The sequence below is a fragment of the Chrysemys picta genome, chromosome 6 (genome assembly GCF_011386835.1).
Source record: "Chrysemys picta bellii isolate R12L10 chromosome 6, ASM1138683v2, whole genome shotgun sequence".
NCBI classification, from domain to species: Eukaryota; Metazoa; Chordata; order Testudines; family Emydidae; genus Chrysemys; species Chrysemys picta.
In genome coordinates, this window is record NC_088796.1 from 24,399,807 (window position 1) to 24,421,212 (window position 21,406).

Sequence of the window (21,406 nt, forward strand, 5' to 3'; positions counted from 1 at the left end):
TTAAAGTTTGTGAGGGGCTCAGATACTGTGGTAATGGGGAACATCTGAGTTCCTAAGGTACATACACTCTAGATATGTTTGTCTATCTTCAGATTATTCTATATAAACCACTTTAAAAAAGGACACTTTAGTTCTCTACTCATCATCCCAAAACTCTGTTAAGAAAAACAAAAAACAAATCAGCAAAAGAAGTCTAGCTGATTAAGCTGCATTTTCCTTCCAAGTGTTTGCCCATGTGTGTCTTCTCACCAGTGTTGTCCCTTCTCTCCTGCAGCCCCAAACCAGGCTGAGTTGCCTTTAAGGGATAAGAAAAAGGAAGAAAAAGGAAGCACTTATGTGTTCCTTGCTTAGTGACCTCATACATGGTACTTAGAGACCTAAGCTACTTGTCTGATCACAGCCACAGAAGATTTATTGTGACCTGTTTGGTGTCTCACTGATGTTATTAGAGACTCAAACAAAAAACTTACAGCAGGACAAAGGTTAACACATCAAGTAGCATGATGCTGATTGAAACACTGCAGTAAGTAACGCTGTTGTGATTGTGCACGTGAGGTGAATAATGGTCTCAAGCTATTGAGAATCTTTGTTTTTCAATTCTTGAGATTGGGACCTTTAATTTTCAATGCTCCAAAGTGCCTAAAAGTCAGTTCTGAAAATAGGACTTACTTAGGCTCCTTAGTCACGTGTGAAAATTTTAATCATTGCCAACACATTCCATGTCAAGACATGAAAAATATAATTAATAAAACAGCAGAGGTGACTAGCAGCAACAGCATGGCTAAGGAGTTTGGTAACAAGATCTGAGGTCTATCATATTTAGGCCACCAACTAAAACACACACCAGGTTGGTAAAAAATTGTTACCATATTATGGTGAATGCAGTTTCGTGCCCTGTCTGAAATGAGCTGATGATTTCAGTCCAGTTCCCAGTTAACAAATGTCCAAAGCCTGCCATCACAATGTCATTAAATAGCACCTGTAGTTGTCAGTCTCAACAATGAGGCCAAGGACTAATGGATCAGGAAAACTGAACAACCGTGTCATACCTGGATATTATCAGGGTTGCACTGCTGCTCTCTCTTGTACTGTACATTTCCTGTGTATAGAGGACATTAGTATTCAGGGCTGCTACATTGGAACATTTCACAAACACTGGAATCACCGAGATTTTAAAAGGAAATTAACAGAAAGATTGTCAGCCACTCACCATTGGGGATCTGAATGTAACTTTCTGAGCTCCATTCACTCCATTCTCCATGGTCTAGCATGCAGTGAACCTGTACAATGTATTTCAATCCAGGATGTAATTTAAACGCCTTATAATGTGCTTGCTGTCCAACAAAAATAGTCTGGAGAGGAATCAAAAATATAGAAACCATAAGGAACTGGGGCATTTTTCTATACAAATCATGAAGTGAAATCCTGGTTTCATTAAGTCAATGTGAGTTTTGCCATTGACTTCAGTGGGAGCGGGATTTCACCCACAGACTTTAAAGAATGGGCACTACAAAGAAGTAAGAGTGAAATCCTGACCCATGGAAGTCAATGGCAAATCTCCCTTCAATGAGACCAAGATTTCTTCAGGAGTCTAGAACATATGGCTTATTTTAGATTTCTGAGGACCAGTTTAGTTTTCACTCATTCCAATAATAACAACTCCACTTCAGATGTCAGAGCAAGAGAAATATAGCCCTGCTGCCCACTGAGCCAGCTTTTCACCAAATCTGACTCCATGATGTAAGGAACATATGAAGTGTGATTTTTTCCCTAGTATCTCTGAGATAGACACGTTCAAGATAGCCACTGCAAGGAAAATTTACTGTACTCTCAGTCTTGTAGTCAGTTTCTCTCTCTTGTATGTAGTTCTTAGGACAACAATGTACATATCTGGAATTCTTACTTTCTCTCCCTCCAAACCACAGAAATACTCTCCTCTTTTTAATGGTCATATTTGGATAGCCTTACTTGGTTACCCTGACCCTGGTCAGACACCACACTGTATATAATATCAAGATATAGAGTTCAGATATATGAACTAGAGAAAAGAGAACATTCACTATGAAAGTTTGCCATTTCCTTACCTCCCATTCTTCCCTTTCTTCAGACTTTAGGCGTAATTCATAATGAAGTATAAGCCAACCAGATCTGACATCAACCAATGGAGGTGGAGACCACTTTGCCCAAAGATACACTATCCCAGCTGATTGTATTACTTGCAGAGACAGGTTTATAGGAGGATCTGGCTGAACTGTACAAATGAAAGATCAAAAACTGAAATCACCAAAGAAGCCTCCTATTATCGTCTAGTATTTTAACTTAGTTGCTTCAGGAAGCATCAATTTACATTAAATAAGAAAAGCCAATCAAAAAGACAACAGGGGTTTGGAATAGTCCAGTAGCTCTCTGGCTTCCTTTCTCTCTTTTTGAGTATGTTTGAACTGGCTGTTGACTTGCCACAGTATTGCTCATGTTCCTCTTACACTTTCTGCTGAATCTGTCAGGCTACAGAAACGCAAACTTGCATAAAACTATAGATGTTTTCATAGAATGAAACCGTCTGGCCTGATAATAGACTGAGTATCTTTATATCAATATAATATGTACATTCGGTAACACACTGAAAGCAGGATGATGTTAGGAGTGTGGGTTGGAGCCCCTACCACTTTGAATGTAATATTTAAGGTATGAGTGTAAAATAAACTAAAGAGCAGGGCTCGCAATTCTCTAATATGGGTCTAATTCAAAATACTGTACTAGTAACACTTCCGACAGGGCTTAAGGAGCCACCAGGAACCTCTGTACCTAGAAAAGTAAGGTCTGTCCCTCACTAATATGTTTCAGAAGAAGGTGCCTAGGGTTACCTCATGGCAGCAGTGGGCAATAATTCCTGTGTTGTGAAAGAGACATTGATCTTTGAGACTTTGAGCCAGGACATGTGACTGGGACTAAAAAAAAAAAAATTCAGCCCTCTTGCAAATCATCCCTTTAATACAGTAACTAACAGAAACATTTACCCCACAGAGACATAGTACTAGTTATGAAACACAAGTCAGGAAGAACCTGATTTAGCTTTCAAAATCCTGACTGAGTTTTCAGGGCTAGCAGCTAGAAAAATATCTTTACATTTGTAAATGGAGCAAAATTTGATCGGAAGACACTGAGATAAAATAACCTAATTTAGAATCTGAATTGTTATGGAATTGCATTAACTGTCAGCAAACCATTGGGAAAACATGAGCTAATTTTGATTAAACCTGGTGCCAATTTATCAGTCAAAATTAATAAGGTTTATTTATTTATAAATAATACACACATCATACGGTTTTCAGACACATACATATTTAAAATGAATGCACATGATCTGCTGATCAATGCCATTCTTACAAGGCTCCCTCACCATCAAATTAAGACGTTTCACAATCAGCAGTTTCAGGCTAAAGTTTCAGAAACAAGATGGCATAGTTCGGAACTTTAAGTGTTAAGTACTACATTTAAGAAGGAAAAATCAAATGCAGAAAATGGGGAATAACTAGCTAAGCAGCTGTACTTCAGAAAAGGATCTGGGGGTTATAGTGGATTGCACGCTGAATATGAGCCAACAGTGTGATGCAGTTGCGAAAAAGACAAATCACATTTTCAGGTGTGTATTAACAGAAGTGTCATATGTAAGTCATGGGAGGAAATTGTGCCATTCTACTCAGTGCTGGTGGGGCTTCAGCTGGAGTACTGTGTCCAATTTTGGGCACCACACTTTAAGAAGGCTATGAACACACTGGAGAGAGTCCAGAGAAGAGCAACAAAATTGATAAGAGCTTTAGAAAACATGTCCTATGAGGAAAAGTTGAAAGCAATGGGCACTTTAGTCTAGTGACAAGAAGGTTTAAGTGGGACATGATAGCAATCTTCAAATATGTAAAAGATTGTGATAAAGAAGACGGCTCTCTGTGTCCACCGAGGGTAGGACAAGAAGTAATTGGCTTAGTCTGACGCAAGGGAAATTTAAGATGGATATTAGGAAAAAAACTTTCTAAGGATCGTTGAGAACTTGAACAGATTACCAAGGAGGTTGTGGAATCCCCATTTTTGGAGGTTTTTAAGAACAGGCTAGATAAACATCTGTCAGGGGTGGTCTATGTATACTTGGCCTTGCCTCAGCACAGAAAGATGGATTAGATGACCTCTCAAGATCCCTTCCAACCCTACCTTTCTATGATTTCTCTGATTCTATGATTCCCAGCTCCTGCCTATCTCCACTTTATTTTCTGTTTTTCCCCCCTCTTACCTATGGAAGTCACGTCCACATAATGAGGGTTAGAGATGTTACTTCCCACCTCATTAGTTGCCTTTACAGAAATGTTATAAGATGTCCAGAGATTGGTGTGCTTTTTGTCAAAGTAACAGGAATTGGGACCTGCAGTTCTGTAATCTGGACACTCATAAATTTGTTCTTTTCTGAAATTAAAAAATGAAAAATGATCAGTCATCAGGAAATTAAGTAAAGCATCTGATTTACTAAGAGTGGCCACAGTTCAGCAAAACATTTTAACAGACACTTAACTTTAAGCACGTATGCACTCCTGTTACAGCACAGCACTTAAGTACATGCTCAAGTCCCATTAATTTAACTGCTTTGCTGAACTGGGGCTATCTTTACTAGAACTACACAGGGCTAGAACTTGTCCTCTGTTCTTTTAGAACTAGTAATTATACAGGTCATAACTAATTGTATGCTATTAAAATGGAGGAGGAGATGGTTTGCCTGACATGGAGCCATAAAACAGAATATTATAGAGAACACCAAAACACTTCTAAAATGTTTAAGAACAAGAAGTTAGAGGCAAATCAAAGACAGTCACTTGGTTTGAAGCAGAGGTGAAAGTAAGCCGGTTCGGTCTGGCGTACCAGCAAGAACCAGTACGCCGTGCCAGACCGGACTGGCTTCCCCAGGCTCGCGATTTAAAGGGCCCCGGGCTCTCTGAAGTGGCCGGATCCCAGGGCCCTTTAAATTGCCTCCCAAGTCCCACTGCTGGAGCCCCGGGGTAGCGACGGCAGGGCTCCATTGGCAATTTAAAGAGCCCGGAGCTCTGCTGCAGTAGCGGCGGCCAGAACCCTGGGTCCTTTAAATCACCCCTGAGCCCCAGGGCTCCCAGCCGCCTCTGCATCTGGTAGCTCGGGGGTGATTTAGAGGCCCCGGGGCTCTTAGCCGCAGCCAGAGTCCCAGGGCCTTTAAACCTTGATTTAAAGGCCCTGCCTCTTCTGATTGAGGCCACGCCCCTTCCGGTTGAGGCCACACCCCTGCTCAGGACTCCAACATACCAGTAAATCCTTTAACTTACTATCACCCCTGGTTTGAAGACAGCATGTTGTCAAATATTTTCTTTAAATATTTCCACCTGAAAGTCTCATTACTTAGCATTATGATAGAGGAGAATTTTTTATTACTTTAATCAGGTCAGTTCTGCCTGCAGACAAGAAGATGCCTTGTCTAATTTTTAATGTTATAATCTCATTAAAATAAAAATGTATCAGTTCATTATACCTAACTCTCCTATTTCTTATAGGTGCTTTTGGCAATAGCATTATTTTGCATTCATTTAGTGCTAGATTGTGTGACTGACACACAGCCTGGTACAAGAGGCCATAGAAAGCTGCACCAATGCCTAGAGGAACACTGGTTGAGATGATGACCCAGGAGGCAAATCTCTCCCATAGCTGTGCCATGGGGCATATTGGTTCCCCTGTTGTGCTGCCTTGCTCCATGGACCAATGATGGGAAGGAGCAGGGCTATGGCCCTGTAACCTCCCCACCCCTATCCAGTTGGGAACCAGTTCCTGCTGCTCACAGGGAAGGATTGAGATCTGCCCTCATGCAGTAGCTGGGGAGGGTTCTTGTGTTCCCCATGGTCTTACATAAGCACAGATCAGTGTTGGGCCCTTAGTCAGTATATAATCAAAAGTGTCTTAGAGATGTGTGTAAAAGCAAAAAAGAGCATGACCTTCATTCCATATTATAAGAGTGAATTTTAGTGCTTGTGAAAGTGGTGCAGGATTGAGAGCCCCAGAGAATGAAGCCCACTTTTTATGTACAGATCAGGTACAACACGGGGAACAGCAGTGAAAGCAATTACTCTCACTACTCTGTCAAACTGCCTCCATGGTCTGTCTGCAAAGACTACCAATATGTCTACCATTCAATGACAACTGAGATGGTGGTTTCTGTGACACAGTCACTTGCCCATTACTATTATTACTGGTCAATCTCATTCCCGCACCTGTACAAGTAATTTAGGATCTTCACACAAGTATGTCCAAAGAAAGAACCCTTAAATGGAGACCTGACAGACAGCATGAATATACTGAGCCACTGAAGCGAAATGTAAATGACAGAAATGTGAATTTAGAACACATTCTCTTTATGTAAACTAACTTCAGATTCTGTCTTTATTAATCAGAAAAGATTCTGCTTTCAGTGAAATTACCAACATCAGTAGTGACTTGGGAGTGACTACAGCTCCTCTTGCACATAGGGAACATGCATTTGCACATCTCGTGCTTTTATTTTCACAAGCACAGATGTCTAATTCATGCTTAAAATAAACCTCACTTTTACATAGTTCTTAAATAATATCTGTTACAACCTGGACCAGTTCTGCTTTTGGAATGGACAACACTGTCTGCGTGACCAGATCCAACCCATTGAATCCCATGTGGTGCTAAGTTCTCTGGGTAGTGACTGGACACTGTTCCTAACTCTGGGTCTCAGGTGCATTCCCTGATGCAGACCCCATGTCTGACACCCTTCTTGGACAGTAGGACCCTGCAGTCCAGATGCCTAGAACCTGGAACTGGTGCCTGAGCCCCCCGAGTTATTTAGACATGTTCCCCTCAGAGACCACCTGGCTGTGGGAGCTCTGGTTTCAAGTTCGCCCTCTCAGGGACAATGTCAGTGCTTATTTTGTGCCAGGGCTTGCCACATCAGTTATGAAAGTACAAAAAATTCCTTGAGCCCTGGCACCTAGTTGCTTGAGCCTCAGCACCTCTTTCATTGCAAATTAAGCACTGGACAATGTGGCAGTAAAGCAAAGGAATTCTTAAACATGCACACACAGATCTATGGAAAATGAGTCCCTGGGTTTGGTACAAGTCCTTTAGAGAAGGCACTCCCACTGGCTGTGTCTTCTGTTCCTGGCAGTGAAATTACTCCCTTTGCTTAGAGAAACACCCTTTTGAAAAACAAATTCTGTCTCTCTTTGGTCAGGTGGACTAACTACAACTCTCCCAGCCATGTGCGTAGACCAGGGGAATGTCAGCACTCTCCCCACAGACAGATTTATGTGTAGAGAGTTCATTCAAAGTCAATGACACAGCTGAAGCAACCTCATTGTTTCTCCAGGGTAGAGCTATTTAATGTTGATGGGTTTGTAACAGCTTTCCAAATACAGGTTCCCCACTAATTGTCAATTTCCAGCTACCAGAAGGAACACTCAAAGCCATACTAAAGATTACATTCAAAACAGAGTTTGAAATACAAGTATTCATAAAACAAAAACGAAATCCACAAATCGACATGGACATATTCCTCTTGTAGTGAGGCGGCCTGGCTCCCAGCTGCCCCAGAGAGGGACAAGCCCCTCTGGTTGCCAAAGTGGGCGGAGCCACTGGAGCCTGCGCCCGCCCACCAAAGGTCAAAGCGCAGAACCAGAAGTATAAAAGCCGCATCCCAGGGCTCAGAAGCTGCCTGGCTGCCGGAGAAACCAGACGCTGGGGGCCTAGCTCCTGCTGGGGAGACTCCTGCAGCCTGTGACCGACCCGAGGACTGGCCATACCAGTCAAGGCCTGATGGCGACCAGACCCCAGAGAAGCTGTTAACCGTACTGGAGAGAAGCGACCCAGAGGAGCTGCCAAGCCTACCGCTTGCTGAGTACCCTGAGGAGCCCATGGTCCTTGATTCCCTGGAGGACACCGACCAGATGCAGGTACTGCAAGAGGGGGAGGTAGGAAGTAGCCTGGGGGCAGCTGACCCTAGTCTGGCTGCGGCACACCCAGAGCCAATGTCAGTGTGTTGCGGCCAGGATCCCCACTGACACAGCAGCAGGCAGCCTGTTAGGGCCCCGGGCTGGGACACAGTGGAGTGGGCGGGCCTGTGTCCCTCCTGCCACCCCACTTACGGGTGGCAGTCTCCTCCTTGCCCCAGATGCTCAGAACCAAGAGTCTGGGTTTTTGATTCCTGAACTAGTTGCTCAGCCCCTGCCTGAGGGCCTGAGCTCCAGATTGTGTGTTGCCCCGCCCTGAGCCAGGGCCTGGGCTTATTCCTGAACTAGTTGCTCAGTCCCTGCCTGGGGCCTGAGCTCCAGATTGTGTATTGCCCCGCCATGACCCAGGGCCTGGGGCCTGATATTGAACTACTTGCTCAGCCCCTGCCTGGGGCCTGAGCTCTAGACTGCTTGTTTACCGCCTCGCCCTGACCCAGGGCCCGGGCTTGTTCTGGAACTATTTGCTCAGCCCCTGCCTGAGGGCCTGAGCCCTTGACTACTTCCTGTCTCACCGGGCTAGTTCCCTGACTCAGCAGACCTCAGCAGTGAGGCGGCTTGGCTCCCAGACGCCCCAGAGAGAGGCGACCCTAACAAAACCCCTCTACGCCCCTATTCTGTCACAACACCTTCGTCATCTGATAATTACCTGCAATTTAAAGACAGTTTAAAGAGAGTTTGAGGTTTGTAAATATATATGAAGCAAAGTAATAATCTACAGAATAATTATCCACAGCTTCTCACCCTTCCTTGTTGTAGAGCAGAGTGTAGTTGGTAGGAAGTCCTCCATCTGAGCCAGGCTTCCACCAGCAAGTAAAGGTTTCCATTTCTGGAGAACGACACTTCAAGACCTCAGGCTTTCCAGGAGGTGATTGCTCTGTGGAAGTGCAGAAATCAACCTAGTTAAAAAGCTTTACAAATATCATACATTACACATTTAGGTAGTACTGAAGGTGAGGTGTAAGGAGATGATAGATTCCATGGGTTGGATACAGTACACTGTGTAAAGGCAAACTTGAATGAGTGAATTACTATTACGTAGAATCCAATAGTATTTAAAAACATGTCTTATTAAAATAAAGAACACATTGGTCAATAATCTCTAAGAAAAAAGTGTATTCAAATTTGCATACATGTGCCTTCTCCTTCTAAGCTTATTTATTACTTTAGTAAAGTTCCAGGCCACTTTTTCATTAACGTTGCTATTCACATTTTCATGGTGACAAGTCCTAAGAAGAATGGAGGGGAAGGGACAGGTGTCTGTCAATACTATCTCTAAGGGTATGTCTACTCAGCAACTAGACTCCCTGGGCTCTAGGACTCTGCAAGGTGGGAGGGTCCCAGAGCTTGGGCTCCACCCCGAGCCTGGAAGTCTACACAGCAATGTGAAAGAGCTGCACAGCCCGAGCCCCATGAGCCCAAAGCAGCTGGCGTGGGCCAACCACAGGTTTTTCTTTGCTGTGTAGACATCCCTAAGTTATCACTTACTGACCCTAAAACTTTCACAAGAGTAAATCAAGCCATTTTCAAAATCTCTGTACAGGAGTTCTTAAGAGAATTGGTCATTTGAAATTGTATAGGTTTCAATGAGGATCAGGATAGCCAGGATTTATCTTCAGAATTTTCTAAACAAACTGCTTTTGGGAAAATAATGTGCTGTATAGTTTTCTACTTACCATTCAAACACTCTATGTTCAGAAAAAGCAGCAAAATAAATCTAACTGATGATGCCAAGTTTTGCTTCATGTTGTTTACCTACTCCTCCTCCAGCGGGGAAAGTAGGATCAGAGGATAGCTGAAAAATATGACAATGTGCAACATTTAATAATAGTATTTGGCATGTGTGTGTATATCATTATGTGTTCAAAGCACTATGCAAACTTGAACTAATTAATCATCAAAACACCTCTGTAATCCAATAAGAGTTATAGTCCCTAATTTTCCAGATAGGGAAGATGAATCACAGAAAGACTAAGTATCCTACTCAAGGTCATTCAGCCAGTCGTTAGCAGCACCACAATTAGAATTCACAGCATGGTCTATTCTTGTGATTTGATCATGTGTCTATGATATTTGGTGCCTTTTTAAAGCTCCAGCTCTCAGATTCATGCAATTACATGTGAATCTCCACTTCACTTGAAAAGTAATTAAATTGTGGTTGCAGAGAACAGCTTGAGAACATGACCCAACTGAACCCTAAAGGCTCAAAAACTGGAAGGCAAATAAAAAAAACCCATCATTATTTTTTTTTTTTAAACTCGCATGACTTTTGAGCCAATCTCATGATTCTGAGGGGACTAACTCATGATTATTGAGCTGCTGGGTTTGGCAATACTGAATTCAGTTGTCCCTCAGTTGCCATCCACCAAATGATGCTGCCATGTCAGTGCATGTAACTCACTCTTTCTGTTGCACTCAATTTTGCATGTAAATGACAAATCAAGACTGTGATGTTTCACTCCATATTCTTTATGAAAATATGCTTATGATATGAATGACATAACTGAGATGTACTTTACGCAAGATGGGTCCTGTAAGATATCATTGGAAAGGTTATAATTTACTGAATGTGATTATCCAATTTGTATGCCTGTATCTTTTCTGTATCTGAAGTTAGGAATATTGACTATGTATCTGTATTTCAACTATGCTACCACTGCTAACACTTCAGGTACAACAATGGAAAAGCCAGACAGGACTGATGACCCATCAGCAAGGACAAGGGACTGTGAAAAGGCTTGGCCTTCCTGCGGACCCGCCATACTGCCACTAACTCATGGACACTGTGATACTACAGAGTCAGGTGGTCTTGGCACCTGATACTGAACATTACCTGGGATTTTTTGTAACTTTCCACTGAAACGGAAGTGGGGGGTCAAGTTTGGGAAACAAAGGATTCCCACCTTATGTAAATCCTATTTAAGGGTGGGGAGGAAGGCAAATGGGACTCCTCTTCTCCATGGCCTGTCCGCCCAAGAAGAAAGACTGCTAAAGCCATCTGAAGGGAAGGTAAGGGTGGGGGGGAGTCCAGACTGAGACAGGGGTCCAGTCTGAAAAGGAAAATAACTGGAACTCTGAACCACAGAAACTTTGCAATCTGCCTAAAATAACATTTAGGGTGAGAATTTACATTTTGTAACCTGTTTCTTAAGTATATCGAGCTTAGCTTGCGTATTTTGCTTTATTTGGTCAGTAACCTGCTTTGTTCTGTCAGTTATCTCTTATATTCACTTAAAATTCACCTTTTGTAGTTAATAAACTTATTGCTTGTTTATAATATAACCCAGTTTATGTAATTTCTAACTGGGGGGGAGAGGCAAGAAGTTGTGCAGATCTCCCTCCACATTGAGGGAGGGGGAGAATTTCATAAAAACTTTGGGTTTGTCCCCCTTAAAGGAAGTGGGCACCAGAGTGTTGGGGAGAGCCCCTAAGGTTGAATCTTTCCAGAGCAGATCTCTGTCTCTCTGTGCAGCTGGATGTGGCCCTGCCTGTGTGCTTGGCTGGAAGAGGCTTGTGAGCCTAGCCCAGCAAGGCCAGGTAAAGGGAACCCAGGCTGGCAGAATAGGCTGATTGAGCAGGGGAGGCTCAGTTAAACCCCAGCATAGCAGATGACACCCCAAAGGGCCCAAGCCCCTCAGAAAGACAAAAGAAACAATGGAAAATATAATACAGCTTCATGGTTAACTTACCAGACGCAAATGATAGATGGGGGCTGATTCTCCTCTTGTTTACACCAGTGTATATGAGGAGCAACCTCACTAAAATCAGCAGAATTACACTGGTATAAGTAGGAGGACAACCAGCCTCATAGCTCTGAAGGAATAGTTCCTATTTGTGAAGTGCATTCATACCACTACATAGCCTCAAAACGCAGGTTACAGTGCACATAGATTGGGAATCACTGGTACTGTTAAATCTACTTGCTTAAACTGTAACTTTCTTGAGGAAACGAGAAAGAGGAACCTCAACTAAACCTCCTGTTCCTCCTGATATAATTGATTCATAACATGAGATGTTGCTTAGAGTAGGATTTCCAGGCTCCACCTGCTGGCCAACTGTACTCCCAACTATCATCCAAAGGGAGATCGGCAATGTCTCTTCAGCTTCACCTCCCCACTTCTGCTGAGTAGATCTGGAAGGAAATTGGGCTCTCATGACCCCCATCTGTGTCTCACAACAAAGGAGATGATTTGGCTTGTTGTTTGCACAGGAAATATACTTGTTGTTTAACAGATTATTCCATTTCTACTATGTAATTACTTTCCATGTCAAGAAACACGTTACAAATTACAGATATGTAAATCCTCTTAAATGCATATTTAAATTAAAAATCAGTTATATCCATAATGACTTTAGCATGTGTTTACTAGCAACGCATACTATGTACTGCCCCAAAGCAAATTTTCATTTACATTTTCAGAAAATGTTTTAGCTGCCACCTGTGAATTTGCATGCCCAGTTTCATGCACACAACCAAATGAGCCTGCAAAATTGGGTGCATGCTGATTTTAGTCACATAAACAGTATTTGTACACAAAAACTTATCAGCTGGGCACTAAGTTTACATATAAACACAAGTTTTGTGCATGCAGAATGGATGTATGCCCAATTCTTTGGCTGCAATCAGTTGCAGGCACATATTTTGGTATACAATTTTGGAATCAGCTGAAAACTTGCTCTAACATAATGCAGAACATCAGCTTCCTGGGAAAAGGCAATAGGTTTAGTAAACACGTTAAAAATAACAAACTATAAAAAATAACTATAACATTTATATAATACCCAAACCTAGTTAGAAGACATCACAATTAATTAATTAATATAACACTTTCTATCTGAGAATCACACAAGAACATAAGAATGGCCATATTGGGTCAGACCAATGGTCCATTTAGCCCAGAATCCTGTCTTCTGACAGTGGCCAATGCAGATGCTTCAGAGGGAATGAACAGAACATGGCAATCACTGAGTGATCCATTCCCTGTCATCCCATCCCAGCATCTGGCAGTCAGAGGCCTAGGGAAACCCAGAGCCTGGGATTGCATCCCTGACCACATAGGCACTGACTTTTATTTTTCCCCAGGAGTGCCCCACCCTCGCTCGGCCCCGAGGCCCTGCCCCCACTCCACCCCTTCCCCCAAGGCGCCACCTTCGCTCTGCCTCTTCCCGCCCACACTCCGGCCCCTGCCCACCGGCTGCTCGCTGGTCTCCACCTTTCCCCAAGCCCCTCTCAAGCTGCCAAACAAACCTTTTCAAATTCAAATATATCTTTTTTGAGATGGTTGACCAGAACTGCACATAGTATTCAAGGTGTGGGTGTATCATGGATTTATATAGTGGCATTGTGATATTTATTTATCCCTTTCCTAATTGTTCCTAACATTCTGTTAACTTGTTTGACTGCTGCTGCACATAGAACAGATGTTTTCAGAAAACTATCCACGATGATTCCAAAATCTTTTTCTTGAAGGTTAACAGATAATTTAGACCCCACCATTTTGTATGCATAATTGGGGTTATGTTTTTCAATGTGCATTACTTTGCAGTTATCAGCACTGCATTTCATCTGCCATTCTGTTGCCTAGTCACCCAGTTTTGTGAGATCCCCTTGTATCTTTTCATAGTCTACTTTGGATTTTACTATTTTGAGTAATTTTATACCATCTGCAGTCTTCACTTCACTGTTTACCCCTTCTTCCAGATCATTTATGATAAGTTGAACAGCACTGGTCCCAGTACAGATCTTTGGGGGACCCCACTATTTACCTCTCTCCATTCTGAAAACTGACCATTTATTCCTCCCTTTGTTTCCTGTCTTTTAACCAGTTACTGATCCATGAGAGGACCTTCTCTCTTATACCATGACTACCTACTTTGCTTAAGAGCCTTTGGTGAAGGACTTTGTCAAAGGCTTTCTGAAAGTCCAAGTACACTATATCCACTGGATCACCCTTGTCCACCTGTTCGTTTACTCTGTCAAAGAATCCTAATAGATTGGTGAGGCATGAATTCCTTTTACAAAAATTGTGATTCTTCTCCAACAATCTGTGTTGATTTATATGTCTAATAATTCTGTTCTTTATTATAGTTTCTACAAATTTGCCTCATGCTGAAGTTAGGTTTACCAACCTGTAATTGCCAGAATTGCATCTGGAGCCTTTTTTAGAAAGCAGCATTACATTAGCTATCCTGTAGTCATCTGGTGCAGAGGCTGATTTAAGTGATAGGTTACATACCACCATTAATAGTGCTGCAGTTTCATGTCTGAGTTCCTTCAGAACACTTGGGTGAATACCATCTGGTCCTGGTGACTTATTACCGTTTAAAATTTCAATTTGTTCCAAAACCTCTTCTCTCAACAGCTCAATCTGAGAGGGTTCCTCAGATATATCACCTAAAAAAAAAGATTCTCAGGTGTGGGAATCTCTCTGTACAGTGAAGACCAATGCAAATAATTCATTTAGTTTCTCCACAATGGCCTCGTCTTTGCTGAGTGTTCCTTTAGCACTTCGATCATCCAGTGGCTCCAATCACTGTTTGGCTGTTGTTCTTAAAATGTTTCTTGCTGTTAGTTTTTGTGTCTTTTGCTAGTTGCTCTTCACATTCTTTTTTGGCCTGCCTAATTATATTTTTACACATGACTTGCCAGAGTTTATGCTCCTTTTTATTTTCCTCAGTAGATTTGCTTTGCAAACAAGTTAATGTTGTCTCACAAATCCCTTTTGTGCAGGTGGTTCTACCACCATTTTGCTGTTTCTCTCTCCCTTGTTGTGTGAAAAACGGGCAAACAGTAGGTGAGGCTGACTATAGTGAAGCAGAGAGACTAGTCAAGGAAGTGCTGTCAAAAACAACAGCTACAAACATAGGTGCTGACTTTTGGTTTTGCCAGAGGGTGCCCTGCCTCCATACTGGCCCTGCCCCCACTCTGCCCCTGGGGCCCTGCCCCCTCCACCTCTTCCTGCCCTTGCTCTGCCCCTTCCCAGAGACCTGCTCCCCTGAGTGCCTACCACCTGCGGCTTCTTTCTGCCCCCTTCTGCCTGAAAGGCAGTGAGGTGGGAGGAGGGGGCACAGAGGAGTGAATGGCAGGGCAGCCCCGCTCAACAGCTAGCTGGTGGCTGAACAGCTGATTGATTGCCAGCCCCAGGGCTGCGGCAGCCCTCTGGGTGCGAGCACCCCTTATTTTTTCTCGGTAGGTGTTTGAGCCCCTGAGCACCCACGGAGTCGGCGTCTATGGCTACAAATCAGAGCTAAACTTGAAATCCACTTGAAAACACACTTCCAATATTGAAATATTTTTACTTACCTTTGTTACAGTAAAACCTAAGGTTGATACAACTAAGAACCTTTTCCCTGATCATACTGAGGAATAGTCTCTCCAGTTTATGAAGCCAGGATGAGCAATATATATAAATATTCATGATATGCTATAAACCTGGGGTTATCCTGCCTTCACACCCCTGTAACAGGGTTGCCACTCACCACTACTGCGCCTCCTTGTGTCTAGGTCTGGGAAAGTAGCTCACGCTGCATCTGTGCCCCCTTCTACTGGACTACATGCTCTGCAATAATTTCTCTTCTGGTAACTTGACCCTCTAACCAGGTCACCATTTAGTGTCCACCCCACGGTTACTAGTACAACAGGACCTCTACCCAAATGCCATCTTCAAACGGTGTTCAACTCCAACTCAGGCGTCAATATACTGGTGTCAACATACCAGTGGCTGGCAGGGGAACCCGGGCACACCTGCTACACTGGGTTCCAGCCCAGGAATCCTGTAACCAGCAACCAAAGTATGCTCAGTCCCTGTCCCTGTATCTGTTTCCCTGGATTCCTTCTTACCCGACCTCTCCATCTTCTCTTGCCTGTTTCTGGGTTTACCGCTGGAGCTTATTCTACTTCCCATGACTACAGACTCCTTCCCCAGCAAGCCCTTTCTTTCTTTTTTCTTTTCTTTTTATGGTGAAGCAGATTTACCTGAATAGGCTATAGCTACCACCAACTATAATTCCTCAATACTTAGCAATTCATATTCTCTTGCTCTGCCCTGTGTCTTTCAGGTAGTGTAACAACACCTTTTTAATAATGCTCCATTTCCCCGATGTCTGTACTAAATAACAATGTAATGTTTGTTACCTTAAGATGTTTGAATTCCACAGAAAGCTTTCCCCTTTCTTTATCTAAGCCCTTACATGCCCATAAAAGGTTACCAATTGTTTCTTTCACCTTACAGAGTGCACATAGTCTATCTTTGTGTCTATATGTTTGAAAAAGATTTTTGTTGAAGCCACAAACATGAGTTAATACTTTAAACAAAATTACTTCATTTTTCCTATCCAGGCCCTTAAGTATGTCATTATCCTCAAATCTAGTGCATAGTTCAAAAAAATCTTCTTCCTCTTTTTCATTAATGCAAATTTTTTGCCATTTCTCTTTTAAATTTTTCTGTGCTAGGCTTTTGAATTCCCATTTACTCAAGAGTATTTCTATGTCAATTAGGGTTGCTGACACTCCCTTATTACAAGAGCTGTCCCTTTTTTTTTCATCTCTATACAACAAGATCAGAAGTTGCTGAGTGTTGCAAAAAAGCATCAAGAAATACCCCTGGTGAATGTAGGTGAGTACTGCTTATTATTATTCATACTAATGATGGGGTGGAGGTGCTAAGAAAACAGAAGTGCAATGTTGGCAACCCTAATGTCAAGCCTTCCATTTCTTACAGCTTTTTTATATACTTTGTCTGGCATTTAGTTCCCTGTTATCCCAATATGCTCTGAGATCCAAGCTAATGCTACATATATCCCTATCTGTACTAATTCTGTTATTAGAAATATATTGTCATTGATTAAATCACATATCCATATGAAGACACCCCTTTTTAATCATCATAAGGCCTGAGATTGAATTCGAAAAAATGATCGCAGCTGCTGGGCATATATCTCAGATCCAATTTAATACTAGCATTATTTCTACTAGTTTGGCTATCATGACAACTACATAATCAGATATTCTTTTCTATGTACTGTTTGTCAATGTTTGTATACAATATACTATCTCCACTCTTCCTGTTTTTATATTTTTTTGGACCTTTCTGTATATATTTGACAAAATCAACACTACTTTTCATCTGTATGCTGGTACACTTCATTTTTACTTTTACGTTTATAAAAGAAATCTAAACCCACATGTAAATTTCCATTTCCATCCATAACTAATTTTCCCATGACTAAAAGTTTTGACTTTGTTAAGCTTTTCCTCGTCTTTCAGCTCCTGCACCCACACTTTAACTTGAATGGCATGTGAAGTTCTAACACCGTGTGCTATTGTTCACCTCAAATTCCCAACAATCCTCTTATATTTGTTTGGTGCTTTGATCCTTGCATTTCCCATTAACTTGGACCAGAAAGTTAGGTTCATTCACAGTGTAACTGGCATTTCACCAGAAGCTATCTGTAGCACGCATAGAGGTATTGTAATAAATGCACCGCACACAATTCATAGTGCCTGGGCTTGTATTAAATTTACTTTTTTAAGTTCTGATTTTGATGCTGGCCAAAAAGCTTGGCAGCCATAACCAATAATTGGTCTGATTAAGGCTCTGTATACCATCAGTAGTGTTTTCTAATCCACACCCCAATTAGTCCCAGCAAGACTTTTAAGCAGATTAACCCTTCCTGTACTTTTATCTTTAACAATAGTTTAAATGATCTTTCCAAAGTAATTTAGTATCACGTATTACCCATAAGAATTTGAACCTTTTAATTATATCTATTTGTTCTCCAGACAGATATAGTTTACATTCCTTTGTAACTTTCCTTTTTGTAAGGATCAATCCTTTGGTTTTAGCAATGGAGAACTTGAAACCCCATGCATTTCCCTAGTTAGAGGTCTCTCCTAATGCTTTGTTGCTTCTCTTTTCTACCACCTCAATATTCCTGCTCCTAACCCATAGATTAAAATCATCTGTGAATAGTGACACCTACCCCAGCACTTATTTCTTTTTGGGAGATCATTTATCATAATATTTAATAAGGTTGGGCTGATAAACTTCCCTGCGTTGTACCATTTTTAATATTATATATATTTTACATAAATTTCCCAACTCCGACCTGCGTGGCCCCTCTACTCAAAAATTCTCTAATCCACCCCTGTATTTCCCCCCTTATGCCTAATGCAATTACTTTGTACAATAAGCCTCCCACCATAGCATGTCATACTCCTTTTCAATATCTAGAAAAGCATAGCTATCGTGAGACCCTTGTACCTCATACTTTTTTGTATTTCAGTTTCTAATTTAACAATGGTGAGTGATGGTGCATCTTCCTCTCCTAAAACCACTCAGCACCTTATCATTTTCCAAATAGACAACCAGTCCTTCACTTACAATTCTCTCCATAATTTTGCCCAGACAGGACATAAGGGCAATTGGGTCTATAGGCATCCACTTCTGTGGATAGTTTGCCTGGCTTTCATATTTGAATTACTACTGGGTGCTTCTACCCAACCAGTATCACTCCCTTTCCCCCTATAGTGTTATATAATTCCAAGAGAACCCTCAAACTGCTGTCAAAGAGATATTTACACATTATGGGGATGTATTCTCATTCATCTCAATAGCGTTCTCAAATTGCCACATACAAAACCATTAATTTAGTATAATATCTTCATGTTTACCCCAACTGCATAATAGATCACAACTCTCTTCAATGAATTGTCCTTTAATTTGGCGGAAATATGCACTTTGATTTTCATTCATCACCGATCAGAAAGTTTCTGCTAAAACTTCTGCTTTCTCATTATCAGAACTTCTAACTGTCATCAGTTCCAATAAAACCTGGGATGTAGCTACTCTTAGGGCACGTCTTCACTACCCGCCCGGATCGGCGGATAGAAATCGATCTCTCAGGGATTGATTTATCGCGTCTCATCTAGACATGATAAATCGATCCCCGAATCGACACGCGTACTCCACCTCGTCAGGAGGAGTAAGCGGCGTCGACAGTGCCGGTGCTACCATTTAGGCCAACTAGGTGGTTGTCTAAAGCACCAAGATTTGGGGGCGCCAAAAAGCGGCGCCCCCAATTTTAATTTTATTTTTTTACAGCAGCCGCTGCGCTGGGAGAGAGAGGGAGTCTGAGCCGCCGGCCGGCAGCGCAGGGGTTCCCCTGGGTCAGAGCTGCCACACGGATCCCCGAGCCGGGGGGTGGGGAGCTGCCGCAGGGGGGTGCCTCAGGGCGGGGCGGGGGAGCTGCCGCATAGCTCCCCAGGCTGGGGGCGGGGGAGCTGCCGCACGGGGGCGCCTCAGGGTGGAGGGGGTCGGGGAACTGCCGCAGGGCTGGGGGGGGGACACAAGGTGGAAGTTTCACCTAGGGTGCGAAACTTCCTTGCGCCGGCCCTGGGCGTCGATGGGGGAGCCGCGGCGGTCCATTTGCCGCCATCCTCACAGTGGGGTAAATTGAATAGGATACATCGACTTCAGCCACGCTATTCGCGTAGCTGAAGTTTGCGTATCTTACATTGACACCCCCCCCCCAGTGTAGACCAGCCCTTAGTCTGAATTCCATTCATTTTTCTAATTTGCCTGTGTATTTCGGATGTCTTGGTATCTTTATTCATCCAACCGCAGTATTTCCTCCAACTCTTTGATTTTTTTATTTTTTATGTGCTATTGCCTCACTTCTTTTATACTTCATTAGGTCTTCACTACTCATTGTATTTTTCACTTTTTATAGGCTTTGCTCCCTTCTTTAACTGTCATTTTGCACTCTTCATTCCACCATCGAAGTGAGTTTTTATTTTTGGGGTACTTCAATATCCTAGCTATGGATACAATAGTTGCTGCTATTAATTCCGTTATTACATTATCATTGAAATTATCTATGTCAGCACTCACACAATGATTATTCACAAAGTCAGCACATTCACTTGCAAATAGCTCCCCATTAGCTTTCTTAAAATTCCAGGTGGGTAATTTCCCATGACCTTCAACCTTACTTTGCCCTTGAAAGTAATAAGTATAGGGAAATGATCATTCCCCATTTGCATTTACTTGCAATATCTTACTTACAGGTCTAACCAGGAAAAACTACCATCAGCTGCATTAAATCTGGTTGGGGTGCCATCATTTAAAACCACTAGATTGTTTTCATCAACAAACTTTTCTAAGCATGCGCCATTTTTATCAGTTTTCTTACTTCCCTGCAATTTATGATGACTATTTAAGTCACTGCATATAATACATGGTCTTTTAGCATTCCTCACTTTTTCTTATAGCTCTTAACTTTCTAATTTCCCATGCGGGTTATAGATACTATAAATCTTTAAAGAAATACTTCTCTTCTTCATTGGGATCTAGGCTTGCTTCTTAGTTCTCCACTGCTGTGTAGTTTAATCTTTCCCTAAAGAAAGTACAAACACCTCCTCCTCTTCCTAGTTTTCAGTCTTGCCTAAAGGCAATATCCCTGGAATTTTAAAAGCAAGCTTTTCAACTCACCATGTTTTCTGGATTCTTATCATATTTGATTTAGTTTTCATTTCCAGGATATTTTCTTTCAGTTCTTGAGCATGTGCTATCAGACTGTATGCAGTCCAACAAAAGATTGAGATCCCCATGCTAGTCATATTTCACCATTAACCTCATTCAAAATTCCATGAATATGGTCCATTGACAGATTGCTAACATACAAGTATTTTCCCACTGCCCTTGCTATAATTCATTGTTTTCTCATTTTTTCAATTTGTGACGTACAATTTATCATGTCTATCATAAATGTAATATACTTTTATTTTTTCATTATGAGTATATATTTGCTTATTCTTTCTGCAGTGTTTATTATATTCTTTATAGAATGAGTTTGTGCCTACAGTTCCCCTTTTCATGTGCTGATTGCCTCTTCCTTCTCCTCTTGATTTGAGAATCTCCTCAATGCTTTCACATTAGATATGTTATTAACCATTTTTGTCTTCTGTCTCTTTAGCTTTTCTTGTCACAATACATCCTCTCTATGCTGGACTGCGATTACCATCACAGTTACGACATTTGACCTCTGTCCCTTCTATACAATTTTCAGAGGAATGCTCGCTCCCACATATCATTTTCCCTTTACAAACAGTTGCTACAGCTCCACACCACTGGCACTTATAACGCCTTAGGGCAGGAGGTGGCAACCTTTCAGAAGTGGTGTGCCGAGTCTTCATTTATTCACTCTAATTTAAGGTTTCGTGTGCCAGTTAATACATTAAAAATTTTTTTAAAGGTCTCTCTCTATAAGTCTATAATAACTAACTAAACTATTGTTTGTAAAGTAAATAAGGTTTTAAAAATGTTTAAGAAGCTTCATTTAAAATTAAATTAAAATGCAGAGCCCCCCGGACC

General features: G+C 42.0%; 1 protein-coding gene across 26 annotated transcripts in view; it reads right to left on the minus strand.

Moving 5' to 3' along the window:
- The window catches only part of PRLR (prolactin receptor), a 341,587-nt gene that overhangs the window by 23,222 nt on the left and 296,959 nt on the right, over positions 1–21,406 (minus strand). For 21 of the 26 annotated variants that reach the window (XM_024108363.3, XM_042845475.2, XM_065598856.1 and 18 more), the window contains 5 exons: positions 9,710–9,828; positions 8,778–8,910; positions 4,286–4,455; positions 2,085–2,251; positions 1,211–1,352 (listed from right to left, as the gene is read on the minus strand). In XM_024108363.3, the coding sequence (XP_023964131.1) occupies positions 1,211–1,352; positions 2,085–2,251; positions 4,286–4,455; positions 8,778–8,910; positions 9,710–9,779 (682 nt within the window). In that variant the 5' untranslated portion in view covers positions 9,780–9,828. Of the gene's footprint in view, positions 1–1,210; positions 1,353–2,084; positions 2,252–4,285; positions 4,456–8,777; positions 8,911–9,709; positions 9,829–14,269; positions 14,428–21,406 lie in introns of all 26 variants that reach the window. The other 5 variants (XM_065598855.1, XM_042845476.2, XM_065598860.1 and 2 more) reach the window with 1 other exon arrangement.